The following is a 26204-nucleotide window of genomic DNA, read 5'->3' on the forward strand; positions in this document are numbered from 1 at the left end:
TGCTGATGAATGCATATTAATCCGTCTAGGGACGGGATAATGTCATTGGCTGAACCAGGGAAGACGCACAATTGTTTCCCTTTCCTGGAGGTTGTTTTTTTAATTGCCAGGTGCAGCCACTCTGCTCCTGAGCTGCTGTGCTGCTTCACCTCCACACAAACTGGAGCCAGACCACTGACACGAGGGTGGATCATTTTAATAATTGAACTTTGAGAAGTTTGAGGCCAAAACCTCCCCTAATATTTACTAAATCAACCAAAAATAGAAAGGTGAGTGTACAACACATATTTATAAGTTTTGGTGAACATTGTTTATGATTATTATGTAATAAGGGTCAGGTTCATATGTTTTACCTTATTTAAAGAACTAAACTAATTCACTCATCTCTATGAAAAACCTTTTCAAATAATAAATGTCTTTATTTAGATTCACCTGTCTATTTGATTATTAAGAGCGCCTTACTTTTTGATCTAACATAATCCTATTATTTAAATATGCGGAGGGATTGTAAAACAATTTACCAATATTGATGGTAGTTTTTTTTATTATAATTTACCTGATTACATCTTCAGGTCTATTTAGCTGAAGTGTTGTGAGGGGGGAACCTCAGTCTTTGCTTGAACTGCATATAACCTGTTTCAATTTATTTTAATGTTTAATAACTTTTGTGGTTTAAAGATCAAATCATTCAGGAGTCCATAAAATTATTGTGCTTTATTTTATCTTAATCAAAATGCCCACAAGTCATTATTTTCTTGGAGAGTAGCAGAAAAAAACTAAACCATATACTGTAAACATTCACATTATTTGTTTTTTTAAATGTATCCTTAAGTAAACTCAGCGCAAAATAACACTTTTCATATAGTAAACAGAAGAAGAAACAACATTTATAGGCATCACTCCAAACCATTGGCTTAGATTGTGTTTTGAGGTTGATCTGCGCAGTGTATCCATCAGCTCAAATTGCACATAGTAAGTTAAAGTTAACTCTAAGACAAGTAGAAGTGCCACCGTGAAGCAGACAGGTTGGCAAAAAACGCTCCGATCAGCCAGCCCTATCCACTGATCTTTGTCCTCTGCAAATAAACACGTGTTTTCATCCTCCTCCTCCTCCGCACTACCAAAATGGACCGATGTAGCCATGACTAAGGAATCGAGACAAAACCCACGTGATAATTTGGCCAATGAGAGGGACAATCTCCAGTAAACTGGCCCCGTGCTCCAGTATCCACCCTTACGGCAAGAGTCTGAAAACATCCGTTGCCCATGAGAAAGATGTCGTAAAGTTGAATGTCAAGGCACTTCCCCATGTGAGGATCTTGTCTTTGAGTGACATGTTTGTGAGGCAACAAAGTAATTCAACTAAAACTATCAGAATACATAAAAGTATTGAACACTTGGCAACTCCAATTTTACTCAAGAGGAAATGCTTGATGCGATTATACATATGAACACAGTTTACATGGTGGCTTTGGTGTTGCTGCTGACCTGGCCTCCCCCCCACTGTCAGTTTCCAACCATTGGTATCATGGAGCAGATGATACGTTGGTCGCATATGAATTTGAGAAATTCTTCATTTTACGGGTCCATAATTTCTGAGTAATCTCTCAGTAATTGTCAGGTTTTCTGGAAAGAACAATGTGATAAAGTCCATCACCTGGGGATAGTTCTATTGTTATTCTTCACAACAATTAAGTTGAAATAATTGGTAGCGTCACGTTAATTTCTTATGTCAGATCAGCTGAAGGTGTTAATGACTAATGTACAGGCCAATATGGAGTTTTAAAATATTAATAATAATTACATATTTGTTGGGAATTTCACTTTTTCACTCACTGGCAGAGTTAGACGACTACGTCCATTAAATACGAGGTTGTGGTTCAAGCTACAACCAGAGAGTTATTGGTTCACTTTAGCACAAAGACTGGAAATGGGGGAAAAAGTCTGCTTCTAACTACGTGCTCGATTCTTTTTCTTTTGGGGGCCAGGAAAACTTGATAGATAACAAGTGTGAAGTCCAGAAAGTTACTGCTGGTTACTTGGCTTTTCTCACAGAAAGAGTCTGACACATAATCCCATTTAAAATGATCGAGCTTTGAGGCTGCTCAGTGACTTATCAAGCTTCTCATGTAACTCTCCGCAAAGGAAGCAAATAAGCAAATTACTTGGAAGTTCATTTCAAAATAAAAGACTATTGATGGATATTAAGACTAAGCGATTCTTTCGAGGACCATTTATCTATATGTAGATCGAAGTCATATTATTCTGTCCAGAAAACTCCATAAAAGGTTAAAAGGAAATTATAGAACCATAAAATGAAGTGATACCCAAATTTCTACTTTGTCTGACAGTGATTAAACAGTTAGCTTCCCCGTAGTTCTTAAATATTATTTGTACTTATTGGTTTTCTGTATTGGCAATAGATATCAATAGATAAAAATACTTTATCTGGTAAATAGAAATACTATGGTTCTTATGTCACTCTGATAAAACTGTGTTAAACCTATGAGGTGTGCAGTGAGTAGCACTTAAATGAAAAACAAATAAAAGGCAATTCTCTGTAGATAAGATTGAGTAAAGAAAGATAAAACAGCCTTCTATTGCTAACTGGAGTTTCTTAAGGAAACAAATTGCACAACGTGACAGAGCTACTGCCACTTAGTTACTTTAACCACATTTACAGTCGTTTCAACCACGCACAGGTTCTACGTGAACTGGAGTTGCCAAGTCGTTGTCACAGGTACCAAAGTGTGAGGTTCGGTAACAAAAACAGGAGGAAAACAAAGTAAATCAAATCATACAGTACCCCACAAAGCTGCCTGCAAGTAGAGCTAACGTGTAGCCTTTGACTTGAGCTTTGATTTTCATACGCAGTAAATAGAACCAGGCGTTTCCACATAAAATACCCACAATTCCATTTTTTTTTTACTATTTACAAACTCATAAATATATATAGTCTACAGTAGGAATCATTTCCCTCCCCCCAAACAAACATACAAAAACAATAGACCATAAAAAACTCTGAACACAAATAAAATAGATTATTTCTATCAAAAGAAAGAAAAAGAAATCAGAAACAGAAACGTATTCATATTCCTTTGGAGTGTTTTGTTATGTTGATCCGTAGCAGTACTTGTGATTTCAAGCCCTCGGGAGATTTTGAGACCTGAGTGTCTTCGGTCAGGTGCAGATCACAACGGAGCTGAGATCCCTGGGAGGGGGCCAGGCCCGAGGCCTGGTTCATGTAATCCTACACTGAACATACAAAGTAAATAAAAAAAAAAAAAAGAGGGTACGGATTAGGTGGGGTCGGGGGGGTAAAGAGAGTTAAAAGATCACAGGTCGTCACCACCCTATGATTCAGGGGACTGCTCTGACAGAGTGTTGAGCAGGTTTTTGTAGGCCGAGGAGTTCATGTAGCGGGGGTACGAGTCTCTTTGCATTAGTGTGTAGATCTGCAGCTGGGCGTCATCGAACGTTTGCATGTTGGGCTCCTGCATGTTCCTGTTGATGGACTCGCGCACTCGGGAGTCAAGGCTCACCTGAGGATGAAACATCAGGAAGAACAGCGTGAGAAATGTCCTCTTTAAGAATGATTCATCATGTTCGGAAATATTGTGTTTTTATTTGTTTTCCTTAATGCGAATCAAATGACAGAATCTAAATGTGCATGTTTTTAACTGATTTTAATTCATTTTTAACATCCAATGTTCCTGTGAAGCACTTTGAATTGCATTTGGTTTGTTTTAATGTGCTATATAATTAAGGTTTGATGGATTGATAGAAGATCTACAGCCATACGGTAAATATGAAGTTATCTAAGTAGCCAATTAGCGTAGCTTAGCATTAAGACGGGGAACTGCTTACATAGCCTACCAGAGCTCTAAAGCTAATTATCAAGCTAATCATTAATTATCACCTCAATCCGAAACTACGAAACTAAAGTGTAACAGAGTTGTTTAATAAAGGCTTTTAGTGTCTTTCTATGTTGTTAAATGTCTGTTTTTGCACTTATCAAACAAACCAGATTAACTTGTAAATTTATGAGCTTTAGAGATGGTGGTGGGCAGATGTTTCACAGCTAAGCTAGGCTAACATCTGATGGTTGAGTGATTTACTATTTTTCTCATCTAACTCTCACTATGAAGTTGATTAGACATGTTTGCTTGAATGTCCTATGAGATGAACATTTGTCAGATATCATTAAGTTTCACCCTTTAAATCAGCACAGTTGTGACATGATGAATCAGTGCCGACCAACCTCTTTAGGTGAGAGAATAGAGATGTAGTCCTCGTAGATGACCCGAGCTTTCTCCTCTACCGTGCTCTTGTTGGCCTCCTTGCTGAACTCGTCGCAGGCCAACCAGAAGAGCATGTTCTCCTCGCTGAACTCGGTGCGGAGGAACTGTCTGAAGGAGTTCCTCCCCGCTGGGCAACACATCAGCTTGTCAAACGACTGCCCCCAGCAGCGCACCTCTTCCAACGTTGGCATAGGGCTGCAGAGACAACACGGGAGTGAAGGACTTCAACGTTGACAAAAAGAAAAAGTACAGTTCATTGATGGGTAGAGTGAATCTGACTAACCAGTCTTCACAGTCTGAGGTCCCTTCTTTGACGTCATAAGATGCTTTGCGGTTCCTTTCATCCCGGTCTTCATTCCTAATGATGAAACAAACGTGTAAACACACTAAAGAAGAGCCAGATAGAGATTTAACAACCACAACCACTGTGGACGAGACAGGATTTTCTTGAATTCATATGAAACGCTCAACTGACGGTAAACTGCACTTCCTTTCCCCAGAGAAATTATGTATTAAGATAAATCATTTATCTTCCTGTGCACATCTATAGTTTAAACTGCAGTGTAACATAGACATGCTACAATAATACATATACTGTCACATGCATTCATCAGCAGGCCGCTATATGCTCTACATATATAATCTTAACAAATGGACATAGAACCAACTTTTCAAAATGTATTACATTATTCTTTATTATTTTCAATGCTGTCAGTAATTATTCGTCAAGTAATCAGTTAGCTGATTGATTTCTTTAATTACGCCTGTTGTACATTGTAATAAAGCTACTGGACAAATGTCTAGAGACCAGATGCAGAAATATCAAGAACATAAGACACAAGCTGGGGAACTGCTGTTAAGACACAGGGATACCTACCAGGAGCAGCTACAGCAGCAACACCAGCAGAAGCAACAAGCATTTGAGGCCCGTGGATTGGCCTGGCCCGGCTGGCCCTGCTGAGCCGGTGCAGTTCCCCCCGCTGCCGACTCCTGCTGCACCGACATCTGCCTCTTTCGCATCTCCATCCGCTCTGATCCCATGGGCTGCAGCAGAGGAGAGAGGAGAGGGAGGCGCTGGGTTTAGTGTTTTGATGTCAGGAGTATAGTATTGAACTGAGATTTTGTCTCGTTGTATGAAAAATCTCTTGAGCTTCCAACGCATTCGTAGGATACAGTGCAACAAAGATGGTATGAACAACACTGGGTGTAACAAGAGCAGAGGTGAATGCAGTGTGAAACCCTCACTGTTCTGACAGCATCACGTTCACTATGGTTGATTCAATGGTTGAATGGTTAAATTCATTGGAATTGCACTTACCAGTTACCAATATCTGTTATATGTGCAGGAATGTATAGCCTGTGCTGACATGTCCAGAGGTCACACTGTAAAGGAATGTTGCTCCACTCAGAGTTAAAGTATATGGAAGAATAATTAGATTATTTTGTTTTTCCTGCTGGCGAATATTTATCCACCAAGCACATTTTAGTCCCTCTAATCTCAAACTGGCTGCATGAGCCCTCATACACTAATTGCATGTGGAAAAAACAGGATGGGTTTTAAACCATGGGTTCATTATCCATAATCCAAAATCTGAAATATCCCATTTGTGAAAGCCCGAGTGTAAAATCAGTGCATTAAAGGATTTGCAGAGCTCACTGGGGGCAAGTGGAGCAATAAATTAAATACACTCGCAGATAATGTAAATAATTGTCAGCTTGTCTTGCACCTTTAGGCTGCATCCATGGTGTTCGTGAGAAATCCGCGTTATAATTGAGATTATAGTTCTCTGGCGTATTCCACAGAATCCCCATGAAGGTTTAGGCCTATATGGACTAAAGAGACAGGCTCTGCTCACAGAATGACTTCTTGTCTGATTTTAACAAATGTGTCATCTCCAGGTCAGACACTGCCAAATCCTGTCAGATCATTTATGTAACAAAGCTGTCGCTTCCAACTCACCGCATCATCCGGCTACTGCCTGACACAAGAAAAAGACGCTTCAGAAAAAAAAAAAATGCCTCAAGATTTGGCGTATGGGAGGGGGGGGGCCTGAAGGCGCAGCTTGCAAATCTATAACCGCAGCATCGCTCTATCACAGCCTTTCAGTGAATACAATACCATTTGGTCATTTTCTAAAATGGATCCGCGCGCGGTTCCTCTCAGATTCGGGGGCTGCAGATTTCGTGCGTCGTGCCAAATGGCATCTTTTTACGCGTTGGGTGTCGGGCACTTCAAAGCTGCTACAATTGCGGTTGTACGCTATGGCTTGACTCAACAGCTATAGACGATGAAATGGGGGGTGGGGGTGGTCGCATCCATTCAAATGAAAAAAGCATGATAACAACACATAAACCACAATTCTTCTCCTTCAATCCCGCTGCAGCTGCACGGACCCGTGAGCGGCTCGGTGGGATTTCTATTATTTATTTTTTTTGATGGTTCCTATAAGCGATTGAGCAGCAGAAACCGATTTATAAGCAACTCGCATCAGATCAATGCAAACTGCCTCCATGAAGAAGCATAGAGCTTCATCGCCCCGGACAACCACCGAAAAGACACAGCCTAGATCTGTTAAAAGCCCACTGTACGGCGAGATAGTGACATGCCATTTTAAAACGCCGGGGAAACGAGCTAATAACGCCACGCTCATCGAATATCCGTGCAATGATACATCAGGTTTGCTAACCAGTACTTACAATTTCACCATGTATGCACAGCAAGAAGAGGTAATTCTTTGCCTTGATTACATCCGATGGCACATAAGGCTTTTTCCCCCCCGAACGGCTGCTTCAAGTCAGTACGCATGCGTCCTGTCTCCAACTCGTAGTAGCTCAGTGAGGAGCGTAAAGCCCCGACAGTATGGAACAGGTTTACTGTGCAGGTCCAACCCTGTCTTCTACACGAAGGACTGCAGACACGAGTGGTTGGATGTTAGTTTATTATCAAAAAAACAAAGCCTATATCACTTCAGGCAGAAAAAAAAACAAACACGCATAAACTCCACCTGAGCTTTGTTTGTATTTTGCAAAATCTTAAGATATGTCAACGCTTGTGCAGAGAAAGTTGTGCCAATGAGCACATTGCATGAGGTCGCTGTCTGTGGTGCTGAAACAGCTCGTTCACAGGCTGAAGGATAACACGCCTTTGACAAACACTGTTATGTAATCTGTAAAGGTTAGTCTCTAATTCACATTCTTCAATGATGTGTCCCTAAACCGCATCTCATTTAGTGTCCCATGAATGCATTTTTAATCCATTAGTCATGCCCTCACTTAAACTCATCACAATGTCTCAATGTAAAAAGGCAATACTTTAATGTCAAATACATACGTATAATGTGTTTTAAGTGCTGCTAGCTGTTATTATTCTGAATCTGTTTTCATCACTTTGTTTGTTTAATTCATATGACATGGATTTATTAGATTAACTAAGTATGAGCTCTGGAAACTAGATTCACCTGAACAAACATCTATATTACATGAGAAGTCTGTTGAAAATTGGCCAATTTACTCTTTGTGTAACTAAAGGATTGTCTCATCTTTAAATCCAAACTTTAATGCTCATACTTTGGCGACATTTGCGTATAAATCTTGAAGAAAACCTCAGGACAGTTTGTTTCTTTAGTTTTGTTACTGATGCTGCTACTCTGGTTTCTTTCTCTCTATGTTCTTTCTCTTTTTCTAAAAAAAGGCGTCTCTTCCGATTGGGCAAATAATGTGCAAAACACAGTTATACAAATAAATAAATAATATAAGTACATCTGTCTCCCTGTGTAGCACTATTTCTCTGATTTAAATCAACAAATCAAATCAAGTAAAATCATATTTTTTATTTCCTCCTTGCATCCAACATATTGTACATCTGGTTCATTGCAGTTAAGCATTCATTGTGTAGCTCCCTTCACAGATGATTCCAGGGCTCATCCACAGTTAAGGCCTGTGACCAGAAATCATGTAGAAGGCAACACTGCCATCTGAAGGTAGCTCAGACTATAGCACTAATATTATTCTCCATGCACATGATAATAAAGCATAACTCATCTCATATGAATTTTCTGAAAGTCATTGCCACGTTGGCTAGACGATGTATTTAACATGACCGCTAGTATTTTACATACCACTGTAACACTGGATCAGAGTAATTCCTGTTTCATACAGAATCGAGCAACAAAGTCATGAAATATACATTTTCACACACATCTTTCATTGCAATCCACCAGATACATTTTTCTCTTGGGTGCACATCCTGTCTTGCTTTGTATAAACACCAGGTGGCACTCAATAGCCACCTATTCTGCAAAGGTCCAGTGCAACATATTGTATTTGACCTAATTAGGGCCCGAGCACCTTTTGGGGCTTTGTCAGGGCCCAGACATGTTCAAATTCTCACCAAAGTTTGCAGGAAATTCAAAACCCTAAAAAGTATTTGAATTCTGGAGTAATTTCAAATGGGCGTGGCAAAATGGCTCAACAGCGCCATCTAAGGAAAAGCCCCTCAGTTAGCTTTCACCGATCTTCACAAAAATCGGGACACCTGTGTATCATGACCAGACGCACAAAAAAGTCCTGACGTGCATTGTGAAAAACACAACAGGAAGCCCGCCATTTTGGATTTAGTGGCCATTTTCCACATTTTCCACATTTTTACTTTGACGAACTTGTCCCAGGGCTTTCATCAGATCAACTTCATATTGAGATGAATGTCATCTCAACAAGATGGAGATATAAACTACCTCGAATTTCGTGTTTTCGTCACACGGTGTGACCGTGGCGTGGCGACAAAGTTTGATTACACGCCATCAAAACACGAGGTTCTGTATCTCAGACATACATGGTCCAATCGAGTCCAAACTAGACATGTAAGACAAGAGTCCCAGCCTGATGACATATACACAGAAATCATGACTTAAGATCACAGCGCCCCCTGGTGGCAACAGGAAATGTCTTGTTTTTTGCATGTCTTACACTTGGATGTATTCAGACCAATAGATCTGTTCAGGTCAAAAACACTCTTTTCTCTCTTCAGATCGTATAAACCTTAAAATTAGTGCACAATTCATAGTAGCATGTGCTAAAATGTTTGTATCTCAATCTCATTTCCTTCAGGAGTCAGATGATTTCAGCAGAGGACTGCGAGTTCAACAAAAAGTTTGAAGTGGCCCACTCTGAGGAGAAACAGGTCATTCTGACCAATGAGGGACATCAGGTATGAGGGCCTGCACTTTAACTGCACAGAATATAAGCAGTGTGTTCAACATGTCGGTAGACACAGGAGCTATTGTGTCTCTCTGAGTTTCTGAATGTCTGTTTAGCTTTTGCTCAGTGTGCCAAGACCTTTCTGAACCTGATGGCCCACATCTCCAAGGAGCAGATGGTCCAATACATCCTGACTCTGATTGATGACACCCTGCAGGTACACAGACAGACCCGCTGACTTTGGACGTATAGGACATGATGTACATATATAGATCACATCGTTTCATTCCCACCAAGAGTTTTGATTTAAGTTTTGTGTGAATTCAAACATCTTCTCTGATGTCAGTAGCAATGACAGGGCAGAATGTTGAAACTTGGTGGTGCCTTTGCAGACATACCTGCTCTGGAAAAGTATTTAGAATGTGTCAAATAGATATGTATACATAGAGATACACTTTTTACTTTTTAATTAAGTCAGGCAGACCAGGCTACTCATAGGAAAGCATTTGCTTTAGCTCAACATAGAGCTATGTTGTCAAACATTTTCCCTCATGTAAAATCAACAACTAATGTCAGCATGTCTGCACTGTTGATTTATTATGATTGTTGTTTTCTTAAATTAACCAGTGGATGATGTAATGTGCCACCAGACTGTGACTGATTTTACTTCTTGACTTCTGTGATAATCACTGTCTAATTAGCATCTGCCAATTTATTTTGTCTCTCAAAATACTCAATCATTTGCTTGTAAAGATGGATTATGTGCGATGCAGTCAATTAGTTAATATCCAAGAACTCGTCCAATATTTTATTTCAACTGTCTCTCAGGAGAACCATCAGAGGGTGAACATCTTCTTCGACTACGCCAAAAAGACGAAGAACACCGCCTGGTCATATTTCCTTCCCATGCTCAATCGTCAGGACCTTTTTACTGTCCACATGGTGAGTTAATGGATGATGTCAGTCCGCACTGGCGAAAGCTGTGAGGCAGTAGATTTCTGCTTCATGTGTCCATCCCACTTTATTGAACACTATATCTCAAGAAAGCCTTGAGGGAGTTTCTTCAAAATTAGCAAAAAATGTTCCCTTTTCTCTCATTCACATCCAAAAGGTCAACTTCGTTTTTGACATCATGATATTGTGCAAAGTTTCTTATTCAAAATCATGACTCAGGAATAAAAGGGGAGGTTGTGATCATGTTTCCTCCAACTTGTGAAGGCATACAACTGCAGAGTGGTAATCGAAGTTTAGCGTTTGCAAAAAATCTATCCACTCTCCCTGTGCACTATTGAAGTGGTGCACGTAAAACCCTGTGCAATCCCGGATTCCAGAAAATCCTTGACCATTGTTAAACGTTATTGACTCATCAGGGACATGGATTGAACAAGGTAATCATATGTGCACAGTGGGATGTGAACAACGTTGGGAAAACAAGCCTCGTCCATGCTAAATCCTCAGCACAGTGTGGTATTTGTAGTTGCTGACATAAGCTAATTAAGCATTATCATAGTGTCCTGATCTTATTTTTCCAGATAAAAAGGTTGTATTCCATTAAATGCTTCACAGCCATGGATTCTTCACATACTCGACTCTGCTTCTAATCATAGCAAGGCATCAATTAGTCCTCACAAAGCAACCTTACCCACGTTTCCTTGAACAGGCAATTAATGTAATGATTTTCCCCAGAAACCCTTTTAAGAAAAAACTGGATGTCAAACTGAGTTCTATGATAGGGCCTAATTAAGAATACCAGCGAGATGGCATCCAGCAGGTGGACATAATGTGACCCAAACTATGTGACACTACACGACAGTCACTCCAACAATGGTGCTGACTCTTCTACAGCCTCAATACTCATCATCTCCTGGGGAGGAGGAAATTGGAGAACTGACTTTGTTCCTGTCTCATCACAGGACACATTAGTACTTAACAAGCTGAAGTGTTAAATTGCAGATTTCAAATGTCAACTGTTGGTAGACTGTTCAGTCAAAGCAACATGACTTTGAAATGTCCCTCTTATATTAGGCTGCAAGGATCATCGCGAAGCTGGCTGCGTGGGGCCGTGATCTGATGGAGGGAAGTGATCTGAACTACTATTTCAACTGGATAAAAAGTCAGCTCAGTTCACAGGTAAAAATACAGAATACACATAAAGTCTAACTGTTCATGTTTTTCTTATTTTATGGTACCTTTTCTTTGACAGAAAATTGTGTTTTCCTTCTGTTTTATTAAACTAACAACAGTCTATTACAGTACGGTGTAATTAGTAGTAGTTGTATAAGTGTGTATGTAATATACTGTAACTTCTCTGTTTCTCCTCTTAAATTCATCATATCATGGGTCTTTCTTTTCTTAGATATCGGGACATCAGCTTCTTAAAAATGTGGCTACCTCTTTCTAATGGAGTTACATACATTTTTAAAGAGTCTTATTCTCTATATAAGATAACTTCTAATATCTGTCCCTGTAAACATTGTCTGACTTAGTATAATGTATGGAATCGCATTGATTTGAGCTGGCTTGTTAGATTTTGAGATGGTCCAATAAAGTTTGCACTGTAGGTGCTGGCTTTGCAATGGCAGACGTGTGCACCAAACACTGGGCAGCTAAACCTAAACTGCTTCTTATAATTGTGTTTAATATTTATTAATCTCTTCAACAGCCAAGCAGCAAATCACTCAGCAGCCGCTGTCTCTGAATTGCATTTGTGGTCAAACTTGCAGCACAAGCCACTGGTTGTTTGCAGCTGTACAAAATTGCATGTTGTAAGCCTCTTCACCTTTATGCTGAAAGCGCATGACGAACACAGCTTTTGCTGTAAATTAGGATAACAAGGTTAATATGAAATTGGATCAACATTTGCACAGCAGCAGCATCCTACCATTTTATATCCCATACTGTGTCAAGCATAGTTCAATTATTCTGAGAAATGTACTCTAATAACTAATAACTGAACATGATCTTTATCATTTTCAACCAGGTAACCTCTGCTCCGCCACTCCTCTGTCCTCACTGTTGCCCGTTCCTCTTGCTGGACTTCTTTGCTTTTCACCCTTTTCAAATTAACAGATTTATACAATCTATTTTCTCCTCTCAGCTTCCTCCACTCTAATCTCAATTTACATTGTTCTGCTCAGGTGTGATGGGACACCTTTCCCTGCTCTTGCTCTGTATTGTACTACTGAGTCCGTGATCTAGCATGTGTTCATGTGTATAGACGATAGACTGCATGTGCAAGGCCTCAGGTTTGATAGCTGATGGTAATGCAAGTTTTGGACTGGTGTTCTTCCATGTGCTGCCTCTGCTTGTCAACTACTCAGTGTTTCAGAGCTGCATTGATTGTACTTGACCTTCTAACATTTTGTTTGTTTTCCTAATTGCGCAGCTAAGGCTCCCACCTCTGTTTGAGAATAGTGCTCATTGTTAAAAAAAAACAATAAAAAAAATGACCTCTTCGGATGTGAAAGGTCAGTTACTTGGTTCTGGTATTTAGATGTTAAATAAAACCTCCTGAGTTCTTCAGTGACAGGGTCATATATTAACTATCATGTGAAATGGATGCATTGTATTCTGGACACATTTAAATGAAGAGGGTAATTGGAAGAAACAACAAAATAATTTTCTAATACCAATGTTGAATGTCAAAGTGTTTGCTGTGCAAGTGAGTTTTTTAGTCTAGTATTTAGTATGTAAAACTGTCCTTACTTCATAATTTGGATCAGATAATTATTGCCCATCTCTGCACTTACCAGCTATTTCTGCAAATGCATGACTCGCTGTAGTTATTAGTACTGGTCTCTGTATTTTGAGCAACTTGTCCGTTGCTCCAAAGACTGTCTGAACATTTAATTTTCATCCATTATCAGAGATAATGGATAAGCAGCATGTAGGCACGTCGCTCTGAAAGCTCCTCTATTAGTGAACAGGTGGTAGATGACGATGTCCTTCATAGCACTTTTCCCTTTTTTGTTTTATTCATATGATTTTTGTTTTTCTGTTTAAGCATCACAGCGGTGCTGAGCAACAAGTGCGGCTTCCAGCTCCAGTACCAGATGATCTTCTGTGTTTGGCTCCTGGCCTACAGTCCTCAGCTCTGTGAGCAGTTGAGACGCTACAACGTAGTGCCAGCCCTGTCCGACATCCTCCAGGAGTCTGTCAAGGAGAAGGTCACCCGAATCATCCTGGCTGCCTTCAGGGTATGTGGAGAGTTTTTCAGAAGTTCAGTGTTTTGCTTAAATGCCATTTTCACACTGAAAATAATTTTACCACACTGACTGAATTGCTCGTCCATATTGTGGTGCTTTGTTAAAACCAGTGGTTCCCAAGGGTTCTGCAGGATTTCTCATATTTTACTGTGTATTTGGTTTAACAATTTACCTCAGAAAAACAAGGTAGCATTTACATATAAGGGACATTTCATATTCGTCTTCCAGATGTATAAAATGAAAGAATTATATTAATCATCTTGGATGTGCAGTCATACAGAGGCTAACAGCACAGTTACCTAACTTTTCTAAATATGTATCCAGGTAATCAGTGGTCAAAAAACAATGGTTGTTAGAGCAACTGATAGAAACATTTGTCAGAAGAAGAACACATGCTGTATGAACATGTATGAAAAAGGACTAATCGCTGTGTTGGCCAAGTTTTGAAAGCAGTGGTCTAAAAGTCCTTTTCTGGCAAAACTCAGAACCATCAAACTTGTACAAATTTGCTTACAAAAGGGTAATGATTTAATTCTTGCACTTTACTGATGCAGGATAGGATACTGATAAAGAAAATGTGCATTTTGTAGAATACCACTTAGCATTTTGAAATAAATTGACGGCGAGTTCACCGCTAATAACAAAGCAACAAAGGGAAACCCTGAAACGTCTTCAACACCAAACTTACCTCACAACGTGTGTGTGTGCCTGACATAGAGAAGGGGAGAGCTACGTAAACACGAGAACTTATTGTTGTAACTAAAGGTAGGTTGTCATGTAGATTTTAAAGAAGCCGGGATCAATCAAAAATATTTGAATATTTTCACCATTGTTTTGCATGTTGCTATTTTTCCCAAATGTCCTAATTATGCAAATGGTTCTGCTCAGCCCAGGGGACCAAAAACAGAGTTAAATTATCCAGACCATCTGGAAGTCTTTAAACACATCGTCAAAGGCAGTACTGAAGTGTTTATGATGTGTTCGCCCCCATTCTAATGCTGGTACTTAATGTTGTTCCAGTTGTTTGAAAAAACAATCCAATCCTGCTCCTGAAAACATCCCACTTGTTTTCACACACATCCCGTCAAAGATAGACGGATTCTAAACTTTTATTGGCACTGTTTGCTCTACTTGAGTCAGATGCTGTGAACAAACAACAGGCTCTTTTTAGAAAAGAAGATATATGTAGTCCACTGCAGCTCTGCCCTGAATGCAGGCTGAAAGGGTTCAATCAGAGGATCAGTCTGGGTCTGACGCCAGTTTAGTGTCACTCCAAAGTTTTGCCACTAGAATTTTCGGAGTTTCTGGGACTTTGTCCAGGGATCCTGACTCTAAAGCTTTTACAATACTTGAACATTGTGTTCTTGTTACAGCTCTGCACTCATCTCCTTCACAGCTCACTCACCAGTTTATCACTATGGTTGATCTGCCCCGGTGGAAATTCATAGCTCGTGTGTCTATTTACATATCAGTCATGTAAATAAACGTTAGGAGTGTGTAATATGAATAAAAGCTTTTCTCACTGTATATATTTGATATGGTGATAGACATACATACTGGAAATCGGTTGTTTGGATTAACATTACCAGGCAGCAGTATTATCTTCAATCGCGTAAACATTAGAGTAACCACAGGACATCACGGAGGACATTAAATTCCTGCTGGAGAAGCTGGGAGAGAGCGTGCAGGATCTGAGGTACCGAGTGGACTCCATGGCACGAATAATCACTCCAGACTATTTATTTAGTATTTAAAAAATAATTAAATATATTATAGTTCTAAACATGAATCTGTCACTTTCATATGAGGCCAATTTCTTTCCTAAAAACATTTTTCTGTAAATTGTGAATGATCGGGGAGCAGATGGCATTTCCTCTTTTTCCGAGGAACAAAAAACTATGATGCTCCTTGGACTGTGCTCTTCTCTTTCTTGAAAATCCTTTGAATGTTCTGTCGCTCTCTCTTTTTCTTTTTCATCTACAGCTCATTCGATGAGTACAGCTCTGAACTCAAGTCCGGACGCCTGGAATGGAGTCCTGTCCACAAGTCTGAGAAGTTCTGGCGTGAGGATGCCGTCCGTCTGAACGAGAAGAACTACGAGCTGCTCAAGTAAGATAGAGCAGATTCTGTAGCAAGGCTTTTTATTTTCTCCATGGGACTCAAAAACCTGAACTTGACACTTCAGAAAACAAAAAGCTTTGCAGAAAGTACAGCTTGTTCAGATTCACAAAGACACAAAACATTCTCAAGCTATTGCCACTAAATTTTTACTTTTATTTTAATAGCATCATTAATAATTTAATTAACGTTTTAAAATCTGAGTTTTGACAGATTGGCTAATGTCAAATGCAGTTGGGGTTTTCTTATCTGAACATATTTTTTACCAGCAATCTATAAAGTAAAAAACCTGATTTTTCTGTCTCGTTGTCTCATCACCTTCCTCTTTGAATTCAGACGACATCCCCGTCTTAAATTACCCTCAATTTCTTTTTGTCTCTTTCCCTAAATCTCATCCTCCCTTTGTCTCACTTCGAATCCCAAGGTTTCCCTTTTTCAGAGGATCCTTGTTTGTCATTTTCTTCGATTAGAGTTTAGGTTTAATCTCTGTTTGAAAAGAACATTAGTCTTGATTTACTGAGCAATCTGTGCATTTGTACTTCCACCAGCTCTTAAGAGACAAAGAATCTCAGCCAATCAATTGCATTCATTAATCTTTTTTCAGTGAAGCTTTTGCCGGGGAGCATCTGAGAATTGTATAATTTTCAGAGCACATCCTCTTTGCTTTTGACGCAGACAGACCTCATCATTTAAATGCCTCTCCTTTTGTCTGCCTATCTTCAATAGGATCTTGACGAGGCTGTTGGAGGTGTCCGATGATCCTCAAGTCATAGCAGTTGCGGCTCACGACGTTGGAGAGTATGTGCGACATTACCCCCGCGGCAAACGGTGAGACATTTTTCAGTGAAGACCAAATCAGTCTTAAAGATACTTTCTCTTTCAGAATAATATGAAATCGCATGTGGTACAGTCCTGTAAGAGTGAGCAGCACCACTTACATGTGCTTCAACAGATTCAATTTCCCTGAGGCCTTTGGGTATAATTATGTACATAAACCCTTTCTCCTCCATGTTAGTGGATGGGACATGGACCAAACTAAAAATTCAAAAATGGATTTAAAATAGATTCTTCTCAAATATTGTTTCTGTCATTTTAGTCAGTTCGCATAACACTGATGTTTGTTCAAGTGCATTTTTTAAAATTGGTTTTAATTGGTTATTTGATGCTATGAAAATGTTTTGAAACATTATGATTGACAGCTGAGACTGACTCATTATTGGCAGAGCGTTTGTGTCACATCCATCTTTATTTATTCTATTTACAACAGTGTGTGTTATGTGAGGCATTAACAGGTGATCTAAAAAATGTGTTCCATGTTTCTGGCCGTTTTTACAATATCCATTGTCCTATGTGTGTCTGAAGATGACCATGTTTGTTAAAAATAAAGAGACTCTCTCTATACATATTCTTTAGGCCTGTGACTCTGTGTGAGTGACAGATCATTAATGTTTTTTCTTCTCTAAACCTTCTTCTCTTTTCTTTTTACCTGTTGTCACAATCTCAGGGTCGTTATTCCCCCATGTCCAGCCCTATAATGATGATTACACTAAGTTGGCCCAAAGAATGTAACAGTACCAATGCATGTACTTTCCCCTACTTTCAGACCATTTACTGAATTACCACAAGCACTGCCTCATAAAGGCCTGTTCCCTCCTTTCAAAGCACGACATCCTTTTTCAAGGCCGGTGACCTTTCATGAAATACATAGAACATTTCAGGGACTGGATTAAATTACCTGATGCTGGACCAAACCGAATGAGGAAAATAGGACCTTTTTTTCTGTGTGAATTAAAGGCTGTCACCCATAATGCCTTTTATTCCTCCCATTTCAGGGTGATCGAGCAGCTGGGTGGAAAACAACTGGTGATGAATCACATCCACCACGAGGACCAGCTGGTCCGTTACAACGCCCTGTTGGCTGTGCAGAAGCTGATGGTCCACAACTGGTATGAACCCATTAAACCTGATTTATACAATTTTCTGTTGGAGGTAAACTACTCCTCATCCGTACAGTGTCATGAGGAAAGCTCTCCCTCAGTGGACACATACCTTTTGAGAGGGAAATATCAATACCCTGCATTTACATACTGATGATCAACAGCTCTGCACACAATCACAGATAATGTCATTGATTTGGGCTGATTAGACGTCTGCTTGGGTTGAATATGAGCAGCGCTCCGTGGACTCAGTACTGATGAGAACAATCAGTTGGATTAAAGCTAACAGCCGATTTGTTGAGATGTCACTCCAGCTCAGTCTGTGTCCTCAAATCGAGCAGAACATACGAATCCTGAAACGTTTATATACGATAACAAAAACAGTACTACAATTTATCCGTGTAGTGCTTTTAACAATGCTCCAAGACACTTTACAGAGGTTTAAAATATAATGGTGGTTGTTACATTAGAATTTAAATCTCACTTATTTTTTTGTTTGGTTATTGATCTAGATTTGACATTGATAATCTAGCTCACAATGGTTTGGTGACTCTTCTGATTATTATTTCTTTACTGATGTTTGACTGCCCTCTTGTTGCAGTTAACTTTGCAAATGTCCAGACTGTGGGACTCATAAAGGATTATCTTATCTTAACCATCTTCAGGTGATGGTTGCAGCAGTGCTTTGTGTTTAGGGACATTTCTTTCAGTGTGGCCGCATTTAAAAGTTTGTACATAGGCTAATTCTAGGTGTCCATAAAGGAAGAGTTAGACATTTGGGGAAATGTGGTTATTCCCTTTGCTGAGATTTAGATGACAAGATTGAATCTACTTTCATGTATGTGTGATAAATATGAAGTTATAGGCAGCAGGTGCTTAGCTTAGTTTAGCGGTGACTTTGAATCCAAGTCCATGTTCGCTAAGCAGCTAATTGCTATAGCTACATATATACGATGGAGGTAAACGTTCATTTATCAGCTGTAAAATGTCTGTATCTGCGGTTACTGTTCTTTCATAACTAAATATGAAGGATCCTTATCAAAATATCCTTGTTATTTAATTTGTATGTGTAAAAGCTGAGGTATTCTCAAATACCCTCTAATGAAACTCCTCACCAGCCGCATTGCAAACTCTACACGCTTTTCTTTTACTGACCAATCAGTACTTTGTCTTCACCACTCCACCGATTTTGATTCTCTCGATCAGAACACTCGAGTAACCATCCTCTTTTGTGTCTTTTCTGTCCACTGGATTGCTTGGAAACACTAAAAATCAACAAGCAACAAGTGAAAATGTGTTGGTTTTGCTGCCGCTATCTAAAACACACTCGACTCCCTGAGCAACTGTGGATTGAGGCTTTGTGTGTAATATCGGAGTGTAGTGCTGCTTCCCATCTAAGTGATTCCATGCACACAGGTTTTTCACTGAAGTGTGAGCAGAACACAAAGGGGTTTTCAGTGTTGGTATTGGTTACTGAGGAAAATAAATTAAGATGTGACATTCATTCAGAGTGCTTCACAAAGTAAAAAGTGCAACAAGAAGACAGCAACACGCAATACATCAAAATACCAATAGTACAAATTAAATAAATTAAAATAGAATAGAATAAAATAAGAATAAAGTATAATTTGCTGGGATTAAAAAGGACCTTTTCCCTCTCAACTTTAACTCTGTAACTTCAAGTCCATGAGATTGAATTTTTATCTACAAGAGAATTAAATAATTTTTCTGATTTATATACCTGCATTTTCTTCTGGTGAATAAAAGCAAGAGAACAGGAGTACTGTCATCGAACACACCTTTATACTTGAGTTCCTTTGATTTAGCATGAAAACAGATATTTAATCCATCCCAGGTTTCTTCATTTAGCTTCATTAATGCAACTGTTTCGTTTTAAAAACCCAGCACACAAATCACATCTTAACACTTTCACTTCTTGTATTTTCTTTAACATCTATATCTTATTCGTCCACACACTGTGATGAACTGCTGGTGACAACATGCCGTACGTGAGCCATTCTGATGCGTTAATATATCAGCTTTTAAAGAGACGTGAAAAACACTGAGGGTTATTGTTCTTCTTAGTTTTCCACTCGTTTGCTCACCTTGACCTGAACTGTTATGTGGAGCGGAATTTTTCGAATGCCGTTGCAGAACGAGATGATATCGATCGGCGCTCGTGTTCTTAAAAAGCCGAGGTCTCCATTTCTCAGCAAAGGCCGATGTTTTCAAAGTGCTCACAACACCCACATCACCTGAAGGGAGCTCCCATATTGTTACTGTTTCCACAAGATCTTCTCATTGAGCTGACTGAAGGTCCCCGGCCCCGCTGTCATGACAACAGCACAGATGAATGTGTGAACTGGAAAAACTACAGCTATTCTTCGTTAAGTCCTTGTTGTTTCAGATCCAATAAGTGATAAATGACTATATTTCTTTGCCATTCAGCTGCAGAGTGACAGTTATATACTTTAAGCCCATCAGATATTAACAGCCTGACTTTTTAAAGCTAAGATAGTAAAATACCCTACAGCCTGATTGATATAGACACGCAAATATATATAATATAACAAATTTCACAGAATATACAAATTCTGAAAGTATTTTTATTTATGAAAAGGGTTAGAGATAAATTATAATAACTGGATATTTTATATGTGAAAATGTAGACAAATGCACATCTCTTCATTTCAACCTATTTATATTGGTTATAGCTAATGAATCAGTCAGGTTCTAAAATACATTATAAATCACACATTGAGATGCGATGTGAATTCCGTGTTAACTTATATTTCTTTTGTCAACCTTTAGTGAAACTGTCATGAAGAGAATGTGCTGTTGATTGAGTGCTGCATATTTCCTAGATAACATGGTTGTTATTTTTATTCTTACATTAGAGTTATCACAGCTTCTCATATGTGCAAATTGTGTCATGCTCGTTACAAGGACGCACTGCGGGGAATATTTGCAATATCAAACCATTCAAACACAATGTCTTTCTCAGGCCTTTTTAAATCAAGGATGTTAGGAAGATGTTGTTCCATCTCATCTAATATCTGCCAAACAGGAAGATGAAATGATGTGAAATGAAAAGGGTGATTATCGACACACAGTCAGCTCAAAGAATCGGAACAGTACAAATGGAAAAAAAGAAAGTACAAAAATAGAAGTGTATTGCAAAATAATGTGTGTTGTGGCTGAACCTTGGTTTGAATTTATTTTTTTGCTTCGGGCAAAATAGTTTCCCAAATGAGTAATATCCTGAAATGTGCCGTCAGGTGAAAACAGGAGAAAACAGACCGAGTGCAGCATTTCAGCAGATTGAAATTACAGCGTTTATTTGTGTTGTTGCTTTCAACGATGTGATAATGTAACTCGCACCTTTAGCACCTTCCTGTGCAAAGACAAGGTAAAAATTAGCTTTATTGTAAATTAGGTATTTATCATCACCTTTCATTAGCTGCTACCATCTTTTTTTTATAACAGTATAACCTGATTATTTTCTGTTGCACCTCAGTCAACTTGATAATTAATAAATAAATAAAAGGCCCAAACTTTGCTTTATTCATTAAATATTTATTTCCTCATGTTTCTCCCCCAGGACTGGTGTTGCAGTGTAGGTATTAGTTTATTCAGCTACGTGCATCAGACAGCTCCCGTCTGCAGAACATTTACGACACAACTCTGGCTTATCCTTCCACTTATTGCCATCTGCCTTTATTAGCTCGCTGGCTATTCTCTGAATCAACATACAGCTGCTATTTGCAGCCCAGCTAAAGGTTATCACTGACAGCTCCAGGGAAGTGTGGAGATTTGTGATGGTGGAGGATTTCTTTTTTTTTCACTCTTAAAAGCTGAAACACTGAGTAAATACTTCACAGAAACAGGTGACGGAGGCTTAAAAGCTGCTGTTTGATAGATTTGAATTGATCCAGAGCAGGTGCAAGGATGTTGTTCCCAGGAGTTAGTGGGTTTTTATCTTTTGTACCAGTTAGTAAGTTATTTCTAAACCGTAAAATGCACAGATTTGACTTTTGAGCTTGGGCTCAGCAGTTAACAAAGAAATAAAAAACTGGCGTGCAGCTCACTGATGAGCAATATTTGGTCTTTTGAGGTGGAGGGACCTGAAAAGAAAAAGGAAAATATGCAGAAATGTTCTGAGACTAAGAATCTGAAAATTGCTTTTTCTTTTTTTTCAATGACTCCTGAATATTGTGCTGTTATCAACCCGCTGCTGTCATTCATACTTTTGCTTCTATTTGTTGATCTGTAGAAAAACAGAACAGAGCGTATAATGTTTATTAGCAGTCACGGATCTTAGCGTTCATTTTTTAAGGAAGACATTATTTCTATCCTTAGAAGTTCTTCCCAGCATTTTCAATGTTTGGGGTTCTGAGAGGCATTTGATATTTCTGTTAGCATTAAGCTGAGTGTCATGATGGCAAGTCTGAAAATGTTACTGCCAAGAAAAAAGCGTGAAGAAGAAGATCTGTGACCTTTCAGAATTCTGGTATGAATATGAAACTTGTATAATAACCTAGTGGAAAGAAACATTTTAAAAAGCATCATACGTCTCCTTTAAAGGACATTAAAGGCTCTAATCTACACTCTAATGAAATTCAAATTCAGGAGTAGTGTGAATATTGGAAGTGAAAAGTCGAATCTGTTGTGTCTTTCTGTTTCAGGGAGTACCTCGGACGACAGCTCCAGTCCAGTGACCAGCAGCATGCTCCGGCCGGGGGGGATCGAAGCTGAACTGTGCACGTGTGTTTGTGTATTATTGTGTGGATGAGTGTGTGCATTGACCGTTTTGATCGTCTTCAGTTCATTTTGTGTAACGACTTGAAAATCAAAGCCACGTGGTTTCCTGCTCCAGCTCCAATGATCCTCGATGTTACTTGATTTGAATGAACTGAATGCATGGTCACTGAAGAGTGATCGATCATCAATGAGAAAGATGACGGTGCATGAAAAGTATGTTGGACTCATGTATGTGCTGGATATAGAATCACAATCAAGATCTGCAAATTAGTGAGATTTCAGTTGCACTAGCAATAAAATAAAAAGGAGTCAGGGCACTCTGGAGGTCGAGAGTTATAATCACTGACCATTAAAATTACAAAGAGCCTAAATTGAGTCCATCTCATTTTCTCTTCTTGTATAATGGCTGAATTAAATTAATAATAATGAGAAAAAAGACAAGAGGTTGCTCGGAGGTTGAAGGTGCTGACCTCGAACTGCAGCATCCCTTGTTTGCATCTGGCGAATTGGACGTCAATTTCCATTTCTCTCCCCTCATTTCCTGTCATTTCTTTACCATGTCTCTCTGATGAAGGTATAAAAATAGCCCACAGAACTCATAGGGAAAAGAAAGCTGAGCGTGTATGTGGACAGGTAACTCAATGATTGGCTGTCAAGCCCCCGCTCATACAGCTTCTGATGTCTGATAACCTGTAATGTTGTGACTAACTAGTAGCATAACTCCACCTAACATCAACTTCAAGCTGCATCCATGTTGGCAAGAGCAAGAAAAACACATTATTCTGACTTGGGTGCGATCACACATTGTTCCAGGGTAATTAACCCTAATGCTAACACCAGCTAAACAGTCACATGTCTAAATTAGCTGACATGATTGTCGCACTGTTGGATTTTATTTCAGTTTTATCTGGATTGAACTGACGGCGGAGGTGTATTTGCAACTCTCCTGTCAACCCTTTATTGTCATGTCTGAGATGTCATCAATATGTCATCAGTTACCAGAAATTCCTGCTATCTCAAGTCAGACAGAATAAGTAAAAACTCTCGGCTTATAATTGGAATAGGAGCCATTTTTAATATTGTTAATTACACATGTTGCTCTAACTTCCTGGATCTGCCCCTTATATCACATCTGCACCAAAATGCAATGGCTGCTCCTCAGGCCCAGGCTCCATTAAGTTTGGTGGAAATCGGTTGGGTGGTTTTTGCATAATCCTGCCAACAAACAAACAAAACAACAAACATCTCCTGCGGGGCGGAGGTAATAAATAGTATGGCACTATTTCAAGTCACACCATCTATTTATTTTTGTTCTTCTTAAGCCTCTCTCAGACAGGAAGTGCCTCCCTAAATAGAGGTTTGGCAAGAAGCAAGGAAGGCTGCTGACATACAAACAAGAGCAATCTGGTCGCAGTAACAGCAGCAACAACAACAGAAGACAGTTTCTTTTCCGATTCATGAATAGAAATAATGTTTGAAAGATGGTGACAGTTTAATTAGACAGTCAGACCGATTCCTTTTGAACACTTTCAGCAACAGACTTGTGTTATTTTGTTATCTGTCACACATCAATTAGCACGTTTTGGCTAAAATGGTGTCAAAAATGTGTGTTCTGAGCAAAATAAACTGTTATGTACAGTTGTGGTTTTACCTTTGCCTTTTAAATGTATTCACTACATGATAATTAGCTCAAAATTAATAAGTAGTAGGTATATGATAACTACAATAGCAATGCTTAACTACCACATGTCCATACCTCAAGGCACACCATCTCCTGCTCCTCTCGGTTGGGGTCACTGTAGTTCACCCGGTACCCCACACCGTGCCGAAAGGCCCGGGCCAGCCCCCGTATCCGCTGCCACATCAGGGCACGGGCGCGTCTGATCCCCCGCAGAGCAGACGTGGGCCTGATCTCCCACTGCCTCACCGCTCTAGCACATGGCATGCTCCAACCATGAAGCCCCACTTGCCACGTGAGGCTCGAGTCTGTTTGAGATCATAAGAAATCCACACGGCCCTCGCTGATCTCCTCTATGTTTTCCTGGAGTCTCGTCTGAAGCATAATTGTGACACAGAGAAAGAGACAGAGAGAGAGAGACGAAGAGGGCAGGAGAAAAAAAAGCATCAGTGACCCTGACCAAGAGAAGAGTGTTTACAAAGGAGAGGGCAGAAGGGGATTAGGACAATGTTCCCACTGGATGCAATCCTGATTCCTCTGTGCTTTACTGCGCCTCACCAGCTTAGGCCAGATTAAGCCAGGAGGTTTTAGTGTCTGAGTGAGATGGACGGAGAGAAAAACTAGTGACAGACATGGGTTCATTTGTGATTATACATGCCTCCTGATGAATTCCCGTGTAATACAAAGGATTAAAACACATCGGTAAACTGTCTTTGTCGAGGAAACATATGGCCGCAGTTGACGCTATTCACCATTCGCATTGGAGGCACTGGCAACTGAGGGTGTGGGATTTGACTGAGAAGCCTCTGACATGTTTGCTCGTGTCACAAATTGCATGCTGATCAAAGCTCTTCAGTGTGAGCAATCAACTGACTTTAGCTCTCTGTCGTCGTCACAAAGCCACAAAGTTAAAGCACAACACCAAATGACAACACGGCTGATTGGAACTGATTGGCCGGGGTCAGGTTTAGTGTATTCTCGTCTTTCTAGCCCAGAATATAGGAAATATTAATGACATACAGGAAATCACATTGTTGACTTTGCCTTTCTGCTTCACTTTTTTTTCTATTTGCAGTCTTGTCTGTGGTTTGGCAGCAAGGGCACAGACAGGAGATGCTTGGTTGTATCAGTTTCATGTTTCACAGCGGAACACAAACCACAGTTTTTCCCTGTTTGGGTTTTCGGACAACATTGGTTAATTATTAAAAGGCAACAAGGGAGTAAGGAGTTCCTGAATTATTAACTCAACTCGCCAAAGCATCTCAGACAAAACTTAAACAGCATCAACTTTCCAGTCTTAGTTTACCTGAAGGTCATTTCCTGTGTTTAGTCTTTTTTTGTAGTCTTTATTTATAGTTACAAATGTGTTAATGCAGAGAAAGTTGATGCAGCCTTTATTGTCCAATCATTTGCATTTTAGAGCTTAAGACATTAATTGAATTTGCTTTGTAGCCTGAAATAATATCAGTGTATTTTCACCATCATATAGAAATTTTGCTTGAAGGACACAAAATAAGGAGCAACACACAATGTTGAAACTCCTGCTTATAGTTAGTAAAAGTATTCAGATCCTCTACTCAAGTAACAGCACTGCGTTGTTATATATATTTATTTATGATCCATAATTTATCATCATATTTGTTATTATACAGGCGAACTGGTGGATTTTCTTTATGTCTTAATTACCTTGATGCCCTTCAGTTTCTATTTTTACATTTTTGTCCTTGTTTGCAAGCCTTTCAGTGTCAAATAAAGTATTTCAAGAAATAGTACTGCATTGTGAAAATCCCCCGAGACGAATATTTGCCAAATATTTGATAAAGTATGTGTATTATTAGTGAAATGTACTTGAAGTATGAATGGCTCTAGTACTCACAAAGGGGCCTTGTTAGTGTGTATTATTACTACACTTTTTATGGTGTATGTTTTTGATGCATTTATATGTCGGTGGTATTTCAATACTGTTGGGAAGTTTCATAAATTAAATTGACCCACATTTTATGAACTT

General features: G+C 39.3%; 1 protein-coding gene across 2 annotated transcripts; it reads right to left on the reverse strand.

The window, feature by feature from the left end:
- Nucleotides 1–179: 179 nt before the first annotated feature.
- Nucleotides 180–26158, reverse strand: rgs20 (regulator of G protein signaling 20). Of its 2 annotated transcripts, none has more exons than XM_035169951.2 (5): nucleotides 24275–26158; nucleotides 5179–5345; nucleotides 4585–4659; nucleotides 4262–4496; nucleotides 180–3542 (listed from the first exon to the last, which is right to left on the reverse strand). In XM_035169951.2, the coding sequence occupies exons 1-5, from the start codon at nucleotides 24461–24463 to the stop codon at nucleotides 3354–3356; spliced, it is 855 nt and encodes a 284-aa protein (XP_035025842.1). In that variant the 5' UTR covers nucleotides 24464–26158; the 3' UTR covers nucleotides 180–3353. The 2 variants fall into 2 exon arrangements, with proteins under 2 accessions (XP_035025842.1, XP_035025843.1); XM_035169952.2 differs by lacking the exon at nucleotides 24275–26158 and adding an exon at nucleotides 6999–7189.
- Between the last annotated feature and the right edge of the window lie 46 nt (nucleotides 26159–26204).

The sequence above is a fragment of the Hippoglossus stenolepis genome, chromosome 11, assembly GCF_022539355.2.
Source record: "Hippoglossus stenolepis isolate QCI-W04-F060 chromosome 11, HSTE1.2, whole genome shotgun sequence".
Classification (NCBI taxonomy): domain Eukaryota; kingdom Metazoa; phylum Chordata; class Actinopteri; order Pleuronectiformes; family Pleuronectidae; genus Hippoglossus; species Hippoglossus stenolepis.